At 38.6% G+C, this 10216-nt stretch overlaps 2 protein-coding genes across 2 annotated transcripts; one reads left to right on the top strand and one right to left on the bottom strand.

Annotated features, from left to right (window-relative positions):
* Positions 1-514: 514 nt before the first annotated feature.
* Positions 515-2429, bottom strand: LOC137718370 (allene oxide synthase 1, chloroplastic-like). Its single transcript, XM_068457906.1, has one exon. The coding sequence runs from the start codon at positions 2278-2280 to the stop codon at positions 685-687; it is 1596 nt and encodes a 531-aa protein (XP_068314007.1). The 5' UTR covers positions 2281-2429; the 3' UTR covers positions 515-684.
* A 5168-nt stretch (positions 2430-7597) lies between these two features.
* Positions 7598-9541, top strand: LOC137716797 (uncharacterized). Its single transcript, XM_068456172.1, has 2 exons — positions 7598-7868; positions 8484-9541. Exon 2 carries the CDS (start codon positions 8541-8543, stop codon positions 9411-9413), a length of 873 nt encoding a protein of 290 aa, XP_068312273.1. The 5' UTR covers positions 7598-7868; positions 8484-8540; the 3' UTR covers positions 9414-9541.
* Positions 9542-10216: the final 675 nt, after the last annotated feature.

Below are 10216 nucleotides of genomic sequence, written 5' to 3'. Positions count from 1 at the left end.
TTTTTTGTGCCTCTGTAATTCTGCCTTTTTAGCCTGCACTAGCTTGTCACATCCACACCAAAAAAAATTGGACAAAATCCTGCGAGTGTCATTGCACAGATATACGCACGCATGTTTTCCACTCACCGCAAGATCAATAACACAATTCTAAAATTTTTAGATATCGAGGTAGATACATAATGCACATAAAAGTCTCACTAAAAACATGGTTAATTATTTCGTATATCAATAATACATCATGTGTTTCATTTGTTATGCGAGTTATGAGTTCTGACACATAAAAGGTCTGTTTGATGGCTCAGTTGATATTGGTTGTAACCAATTAAAATGAATTTAAGTCTAATCAGTTGTTTATTGTGTTAAAATAAAAAATGAATATAATGAATTATGAATCTACAGTGAGTTATAGAACTTATACTCACACATAGATTACATATGATCAAATTAAAAATTTCCACATGAAATCGATCAAATTATGGTTAGCATGTGATCAACGATCATCATGGAAGAAAAATAAATAAAATTTCCCACATGTAAGTAATTATCTTCAATCCACCTTCTTACAAAACATAATATTCCAATTCCGGATCATCAGTTTACAGAAAATCCCACACAAAGGCAGTACAATTCCCAAAATTGACAATTCCCCCCAAAAAAAAAAAAAAAAAAAACAATAAAAATAAATCAAAAGCTTGCTCTTTTAAGTGACGTCATAGTGATGGCAGCCCCCAACGGCGACGGCGCCACCTCAATCTCAAACGAATCGTACCGGAGAAAAAACTCAACCACCAAAAGCCTCGAAACCAACACCACGAAATCCTTCCCGGCACACTGCTTGTTCCCCACCGTCGGACTTTCCGTCTCGGGACCGTTCGACCACAGCACGTGCTTCAACAGCTTCTCCCCCTCCTCGCCGACAAACCGCTCCGGAACAAACTCATCAGCTCTCTCGAAAATCCTCGGATCTTTGGTCGCGAACGGTTGGAACCCGAACAGCAACTCCCCTTTTTTAACCTTAAACGCTGCGTCGTGGCTCTCGATCACGAGATCCTTCTTCGCCCTTCCGTACTGCAACGGCACCGGCGGCTCGATCCTGAACGCTTCGTAGACTACAGATTTCATCAACGGCATTTGCTCCATCGCGCCCATCGTGATTTTTCCGCCGTTGGATCTGACGACGGTCCTGATCTCATCGGCCAATCGGGTGTGGAGTCCGACACCGGCGCGCCCGATCCACTTGATCATATTGGGGAAAAAGATCTTCATCCCGCCGAACGAATTGAAGCACGTGGCGAATAACAGATTGTGGCACGCCTCGTCACGTGAGACACCCAATCGCTCCGCCTCATCGAGCACGTGACCCGAAGACTCGTAGAAGAAATCGTAGAGGCGCTGGTAATCCTTCTTGATCAAAAATGGCGGGAGACGGAAAGAGTGGATAACAAGTTCTTCGATGAACTTCGGGAGGCCGAGGATCAGAAGTGGGCCCAAGTTGAACAGCACCCACTTCGACACAAGCTTGGGTCCGTCGAGCCCAAGTGGAGTATCGGCAGGGTTGGCCTGGTACAGCGACCGGGCCAGGAAGTTAAACGCAGCCTGATCGTTGGCCGCGACGAAGTTGGCTTTACCTTTGTCGGCGAGACCGGTCTCCAGAGTATCAAAAAGCTCCGTGTAGGACGAGTGAAACTCGGGTAGGACAGAGTCGCGACTCGACTTGAGGAGGTAGAAAATGACCCGCTTCAGCTTGTCGTGCTTGGGTTCCGACGGGTCGAGGTAGGAGAGGATGCGGTAGCCTCCGGTGAGCTCCAGGGAGGGCATGTAGGTTCCGGTGAAGAGGTCCTTCTTCTCGACTTTCGAGACGTCGAAGAGCACCGGGAAGCTCTTCCCGTCGAGGAGGGCGACGACCTGGGACTTGTAGGTGATGGTGGGGCCCGGCGGCATGTTGACACGGAACACCGTTGACTGGTATTTCTGGATGCGGGACTTGAAGAACTCGTCCCTGCCCTCGTTGTAGAAGTAGTCCAGGCGGTCGCTGATGGGGCCCACGAATGGGAGGCCGTAGTCTCCGGGGATGTTCTTCAAGGGAAGGGGTTTTGTCCGGTCAGACTCCGGCGGGTTTGCTGAAACAGAAGAAGAGGAAGGGTATTTTTCGGAAACAGAGGCGGAGATGGGACGGACATGAGGGCGCGTGAAGGAGGAGTTGAACAATGGTGAGTTTCTTGATGATTGGATTTGAAACTGTAGCTGCAGAGAAGGGAATCCCAAGGAAGTCGAAGCCATTGGAGGAGGCTTTGACTGTTAGTTAGAGATGGGAAAGTTGATGGGTGGATTATGGTGGATGTTTGGGTGGCAGCCTTATTTATAGTGGGGAGGTCGAGTGGGAAGACGGTGGGTTATGGGAGCCCAATAGTTAGTGCAATTCAATAAGGAGGATCGTGAAACGCGTGCATTATATTAATATATTGCATATGTTGCTTTGGTTTGGGTGGCGCCGACTGGGAACCCACGTTGAAAATTAGAAGAAAACCAAATACCAAGTTGTCCAAATTATTGAAGCAAATCCTTTTAATTGGTATGTTGGTGGGTAAAACACATTCATCTTGTTTGTGCAACCCTTAGTTGAAAATATTGCATGGAAAATATGTTTGCAACACTCCTCATGTGACATATGCATAAAATTCAATGAATGTATAGTGCATATAATTGGGTTTAACAAGTTTTTCTTCTTGTTTGTAGATGTGGTGCACCTATTCATCTATGGAAAAGAAATCATTTAGCATTCATGCAAATCATGTAACACATGCAAAAATAACTTGTCGACAACACAAAAAGAACAATTTCCGCACCCAAGTAAAATTGGGTACTCTAAATTACATGAATGTAAGAATGTGTATTTCGAAAAGAAAATTATGAGTATTTTCTCTAGAAAACAAATCAAGTTACAAATGTTTAATCAAAAGTAAAACTAGAGGAACACTAAGTAAGTAATAAATCGTCTATCGGTCAGATTAGGTGCTTTCTTATTAACTTTTTAGTATCTCTCGTGGTAATTTTTTAAGAAAATTAATGAAAATGACTTGAAAACGTTGAATTTTAACAAAAATGACAAAATAAAGGATAAAATGAATAGTACATGACTGATTTTTAATGTAAAAATAAGATTTTTTTTTTGTTAAAATAAATAATACCAAGAACTTTTTGTTAAAATTCCTTAATTTTTTTTATAAAAAAGTTTGTAATCAGTCTCGATACTACCAATTCATCTAATTGTGGATTGTGCATATTTTTCTGCCACCTTGAATTGTATTTTGATCCAAATCATCGTCCTTGTTACCAAACCCTTACTAAACCTTATGAACATCTCCAACAACAGTGTTAAGTTCTGTTATTTTCACTAGTGAATAGTGTAAAAAAATCAATTTAATTACCTAGTCAATTTAACTTACCATCTCCAACGACACTTTAACAAAAATTACAATATTTTATTATTTAACAACTCAACCTTTAATATTTTATTATTTAGCCTTTAATCTTTTATTTAACACTCTATTTAAATAAACACTTCAATAGTCAGCTATCTGTGTCATCATATCTACCAATCCACAATCTAGGCAGAGAAAAACAGTGAAGTAATAATAATTTATGTTTAACTCGCCCACAAATTTTTCTCTTCTCCTAATTAAATTTTGTTGAAATTGAAATTTTGTGAATTTCCCATTAAAGTAGCAAATAGCCTTGTTTACTGAAATTTAACTCAAAGGAAAGAAAACTTCTCATCTCATGGAGTAATGCCAAATAGAAAAAAAACGTGCATGGACTACGACCGTCAACGACTCAACGCTAAAGTTAAGTTGTCGTTTTTCTCATGCTTCCTACCCAAATGGAAAATGATTCTCCCAGGATTCATTTTGTGAGACGTTCATCTTGTATTATACGGTCAGTTTTCGTCAGATACAATTTATATTTAATTTTTAACAGCACGATACATAATGAATAACTGAAACGTGAAAATTCATAGAATTCCCACAAAATGGATCCATAAGGGATCCGATTCCTATCCGAACAAGTCTACGGCCTCTCATGGCGGGTGTTTTTACTTTTTACGCGCACGCTTCTTGATCGTCATTTATGACTATAGCGCGTGGGTCTAACAATTCTACTCGTCAAACTCAAACCTCGGACGCAGTTGGAAGTCAAAGTTGTTGCTCTTTTTTTACTTCCGACCACGCGATGCCTGGATACGGTTTATCACTGCCGGCCAAATTGCACGCGCATGTCACGTGATCTCCGTCCAACATATTTAGCCTCATAGATTTTGTAGTGTTGTCTCCTTTAGCAAGTGTACAGCGACCCTTTTATTCGCTTGGTCAAGTTTGGCCGGTTGGGGAAAATGTGATTATCATTTCTTGAGCTTTTGCCTAACTAGTGATGGATTTTCATTTTACTTTTGGAATTTGGACAAGTAAAATGTAACCATACTATACTATAGGGTCGTATACCATAATTATGGCGATTCATTCATACGCGCGATGATATGATGATTACGACTAGCATTTGGAGATATATAACATAAGTTATAAAATTAAACGCTCATTAGTTAATTGATTAATGATTTGCATGGTATTCAATCAAGAATATTTAGCCATTGGATTAAGATGCATGATTATGTTGGAATTTATTAGTTTATTCAGGAAATTATTAGAAATTTGAATTGACTTTGTATTAGGTTATTTTTGGTATTTAAGTATTAGGGTTTTTAGGTTTTTGTCACTATAAATATAGGTTGTAAGTTAGTATGAAAAATAAGTCATTTACAATATAGTCTTCAATTTGTAGCCGTCTTAGCAATATTTTTTATTTGTTTTCCAGTTAATAATATTCATATTTTCATAGTTTGTTTATTTGGTACTCTAATCTTCAACTGATTCGACAACTATTCTTCATTTATTAGCGGTATATCTCTGTTTGTTTGTTTGTTTTTTTACATTGTTGCCACAATCACCTTTTCCATACCCCACATTTCTTGAACTCTAAGGTCATCTCGAACCGAGCTGGTCAAAGAGCTATAGGCGAAAACATAGTCCGTTTTGACACAAAACCCATCTCCAATGGAGGGTTGGGCCAACAAAATTTGGGACCTACCAAGCCAAAATATAGCCAAATGGCCAGAGGGTTGAGCAAACATAACCAGCCTGCAGCCAGCCCTGAAAGTTGGGCCTAGCTATGTTGCTAGCTGACATCATGTAACCTTTTTTATTATTTTTTTTAAGACAATATATATATATATATGTATATATAAATACCTAAGCCATTTCTACACCATTTCTCATATCTTTTTTCACCATTCCACACTATATTACCTCATTTTAATGTCTAAGTTGTTAACATGCAAGTAAAATTAAAATATTTAATAACATGAAACTTAAAACAACATTTAGCGACAAGTGATCTTCAAAATATGTTTGGAAACCTTATTTTAATATGGTAGTTTAATTCAATTAACTGATAAAATTAAAGAAAAAAACTTAAAATAATAAATTATTGAGGGGGCTAAAAATAGCCCCCTTTGGTTAGAGATTGTATATAGATATGGCATGACACTGTTCATTAAAAAATAATTTTTTGCAGGACTATAATTTGGACGGGGCCTAAACATAGCCCCTTCAGTTGGAGATGGCCTAAGGTAACTGAAACCTCGCTCACCGAGTTTAACTTCACCAACGACACCCTCCGCTACGATCTTGCCCTTGATATTTCCTTACGAAACCCTAACCATGTATACTGTAACTATTACAATAACATTCAAGTGACGCTTCTTACAAAAACCAAAGATTTGGGATGGTGAATTCGAACTTGTTTTACTAAGGGAGATAAGGGAGAAAAAACACAAGTATGTTGCCTTTGTCACTTGAAGGAAAGCATGACTTGGTGAATCTTAACGTTGAGGATCTTTCAAAGCTTAAAAGGAGTAACGGAAGATATTGTTGCGAAGCTTTATCTTCAAAATGCGTACACGATGTCACCAAAGCTATCGGTGAAATGGAGAGCGCATAAAGAGTTTACATGTGACTCGAAGGTTTTCTTTACACCAATGTGGCCCATATGAAGGTATTCTAAGCCAATTATATATTGCCATTGTAAACACGGAAAAATTCCTGAAAACAAGAGACAAGAATACGTGTACAAAATATATTTTTTGTTTGTATTGATTTTGGGGTTACAATCTCTTTGTAATTTGATCCTCTGATTCTATCTTCGTAGGGTGTAGGTTTGTGGATGAGCTGTTGATCCAAAGGGCCGTCGGGGCTTGATCTAGGGATGAACAGTTGATGAACGGATCTTCAAGGGCTTTTGGGCTTGATCTTGAAGGCTGGGTGTATGGATTTCTTCAAGGGGCCGTCGGGGCTTGATCTTGAGGGTTGATGGATGAGCGGATCTTCAAGGGCTTTTGGGCCTAATCTTGAAGACTGAGTGTATGGATTTCTTCAAGAGGCCGTCGGGGCTTGATCTTGAGGGTTGATGGATGAGCGGATCTTCAAGGGCTTTTGGGCCTAATCTTGAAGATTGAGTGTATGTGTGGATTTGTTGAGGTTGTTGATCCAAAGGGCCGTTGGGGCTTGATCTTAGGACGAACGGATGATGAACACTTTCTTCAAGGGGCCGTCGGGGCTTGATCTTGAGTCGGCGGAAGTTCTTCAAGGGCCGTTGGGGCTTGACCTTTGAAGGAGGATTTGACGAAGAACGAAGAGTGTTTTCTTGATCCTTCGGGATTTGCTTGAGAGCTTTAGAGTTTCGAGGCTTCAAGGTTTTGGTGTGATGTAAATTCCCTTCTTTCTTTCTCTTCTTCCTTTCTTTCTCCCTTCTTCCCCTTTCGAAATGAATGCCTTGGCCTCCTATTTATAGAATTCCAAAACTTGATTTTTGGATTTAAATAATCAGATGAAATAAATCATTTCTGCCAGGTATTGACACGTGTCCTATTTGATGACTTTTCCAATTTATTTCGATTTTTCGTTGAGTCGCACGCTACATGTAAAATTTATGTGACACGTGAGTGTTGAAATTTTAATTATTGGTCAACATTCATTTCACCGAAATTTTGATGTCTACAGCCATGTAGTTTGACTTTTAAAAATGAATGTACATAATTGACATGAAATACTCACCACAATCATACTCTTATCTTACGAACGTTCTTCTTGTGGATTCATGTAATTAGGTCGTAGGTAAAGTTCAAATCTTCTGCACACATTTTGTGTATGACACTTCTGTGGCCTCAATCATTGAATTAATACGTGTTAAGTTTATGATAACAAAGTTAATAAGAGTTAAGTTTATAGACACGTGTCAATCAATGATAGAGGTCACAGAAAAGCGATACGCAAAATGAGTGCAGAAAATTTAAACTCGTAGGAGGTATTAGTGTGATTATTGTTGGGCCAAGCTAGTAAAATTTGTTCATGCAGTCCAATAATATTGGGCTACCTAATATATCTGAGCTAAAGCCCAGCTCACCTGTTCGACCCCGAGACATATGGAGAATTCAAGCCGATTAAAACATAACAAAACAAAAAGCAGGAAGCCCTGCTTAAACCCTAAATCCCAAAAATGGAGCTGCGGTAAGTCTGATTGTGGGCTTCCTACTTCACATTCCGGTTTTTCCGACCACCGCATACTACTTGAAAATCTACAACTAATACTCCTCCTCCTCCCTATCGGCCGCACACCCGCAAAAACTTTAGAGAGAATATAATTAGACAGAGTCATTGATATGTTTCCCACCTGATCCAAAAAGACCCTAGGGCAGCTGACTGAGAGAATTGGTTCAGATCGGCTTGGCACGGCCTGCAGAGAGAATTGGTTCTCAGGTAATTTCAAGATCCATATCCCAGAATTTGTGAGTGAAATCATTACTTTAACTTGTTATGTATATGCGTATAAATGTACATGGATAAATGAATTAGGGTTTTTTCTGTGATGATGAATACGATTTGATTGCTAAAATATTGGTTGCATGTTTCTCTAATTTAATTTTCTGTGGTTTCACATGTTCACGCCGTTTCTTTGCCGAGAACCAAAGAAACCTGAAATATGTATTGTAATGTGTTCTATACTGTATAATTTGGTTAGCGCCATAGATTTTGATTGGGTATTTTTTTAGTTAGGGTGTAGGTTTTTTTTTTTTTTTTGCCTTAAGCCCAATGTGGTTTATATTGTTCGTTCATATTAGAAGACCAGTTGGTAAAGGAAGGGAGATTAGGGGTTTTTGTTTTTTTCGGTCCCTGTTGCTATTGTTGTCGTTGATTCTTCCGCAATTCTTCATTGGTAATAGTTAGCAGATGATCATGATTATATATATAATTTGGTTTTTATCTTAATTTTGTATCGGTTGAAGTTTTTTAGCCGAAATGTCTACATCTTATAAATAATTTTCAGAAAAAGGGTGACATATATTTAACAAGTATTTGATATTTTTTCCACAGCATTTCTGTCGAATATATCAGATTGATTCAGATATCTGAAGTGTCCGTATTTGAAAAATGAGATTGGCGAAGAGAGAAATGTTGCGAACAACCTTTCTTTTCAAAACAAAGAGAAAGATGTCGCCAAGAAAAAGGCTTAGTTCTAAGTTGACAGATGCTATTGCTGGAACAGACATCAAAGAAGCAGTTGGACTGACAGAAAATACCAAGGAAACGAAAACAAAAATGGAACTTCCCGATTGGATTCCAGCAGCCCCTAACAATTCCAATGCGAATAACATGAAACAAAAAGTTACATTCGTTCTCGACAAGGCCTCTCTAACACTAGCTCATGTCGGAAACATAATTCGGGTTTTGAACCCCGACCACCACGCGGATTTCATGAGGAAAAAGAAACTTGATCCTTACGTACACCGCCCCGACATTGTCCACGACGCTCTCCACCAGATCATGACATCTAGACTCTGCATGTCCGGCAGGCTAGAAGCCGTTTACATCAAAATGGATTGCGGCGTGCTGATTGAGGTTAGTCCGCGAACTGCCATACCAGCATCAATGGACAGGTTCTGTGACCTGATGTCAAAGGTGTTACAAGATCTTAGGGTTGCGCCTAGGGGCAAAAGTGTCAGAGGCGGCATTACATTGTTTCGTCTGGTGAAGAATCCTGTGACTCGGCACTTGCCTGTGAACTCCTTCAAGGTAGGGCTTTCTTGCAGCGCAAGCAAGGTGGTCGAGTTGAGGGATTATGTCACTGACTTGGGGGGTGCAGATGTTGAAAATTTGGTGTTTGTGGTTGGTGCAATGGCTCGTGGGGTGATTGATAGCGAGTATCTTGATGATTTGGTGTCGGTTTCTGTAGATCATTTGAGTGCTGCTTCGTGTCTCAGTCGTATCTGCATTGCATTGGAGAGAAAATGGAACATCTTGTGAATTTGTTGCAGTCAGTAGCATGGTTTTTCTATGTTCTCTTTATATTTTGTTTTTGTTAATTTTTTCTTTATTTTCTGCGGTATAATTACTCTTTTAATTTGGATGATCCTTTTAAATTGCTTTTGAAATTCATACGAGGATGAAAATCTGGTACTCAAAAAAGAAGTTAATCTTGTGATCGAAAAAAGAAGTACTCACAAACTTTGAGTTAAAATTTTGACGATAAAGGAACTTCTGCAGAAATTTAGAAACATATATAAATAAAAAACTAGTTAACCAAGATGTTGTATTTGCTTTCTTGTACTCAAATTCGAACTCTAATCACTCAAAATTAGGAATATATGTCATCCTATAAGGAACTTGTAATCAATTTCACTCATGTATTCGAACTTTCGATATCCCAAATTCGATTTTTTTTTGTTTATTTTTATCTTTTAATTTTTTTTGATTCATTTTATCCAATTAAATGATGATGAATAATTAGAGGGTTTTTTAGCTAATTGGTCTCTGATAGACATACCTCCTTATTTTGTTCTATGTCAAAAAAATCAAATGAAATGGTCCTTGATTTTGTCCTCCGTAAATCATTTTGGTCATTCCGTGAATCTGTCAATATCTTCGTTAAATTGTCACGTGAACAATCACATGACGACCTCTTTAAGGGTATTTTTGTCAAACTAACTCCTCCACTTAACAAGAGTACTGACAAAATTTTCACAAAATGACTAAAATGATATATTGTGTATAAGATCAAAAACCACTTCTATCAATTTTCATTGTCAAAATTCATAATAAGTATGCTT

Source organism: Pyrus communis, chromosome 15, assembly GCF_963583255.1.
Source record: "Pyrus communis chromosome 15, drPyrComm1.1, whole genome shotgun sequence".
In the NCBI taxonomy this organism is placed as follows: domain Eukaryota; kingdom Viridiplantae; phylum Streptophyta; class Magnoliopsida; order Rosales; family Rosaceae; genus Pyrus; species Pyrus communis.
The sequence above is the reverse complement of the archived record's forward strand: the minus strand, read 5'-3'. Positions and strand labels throughout refer to the sequence as shown.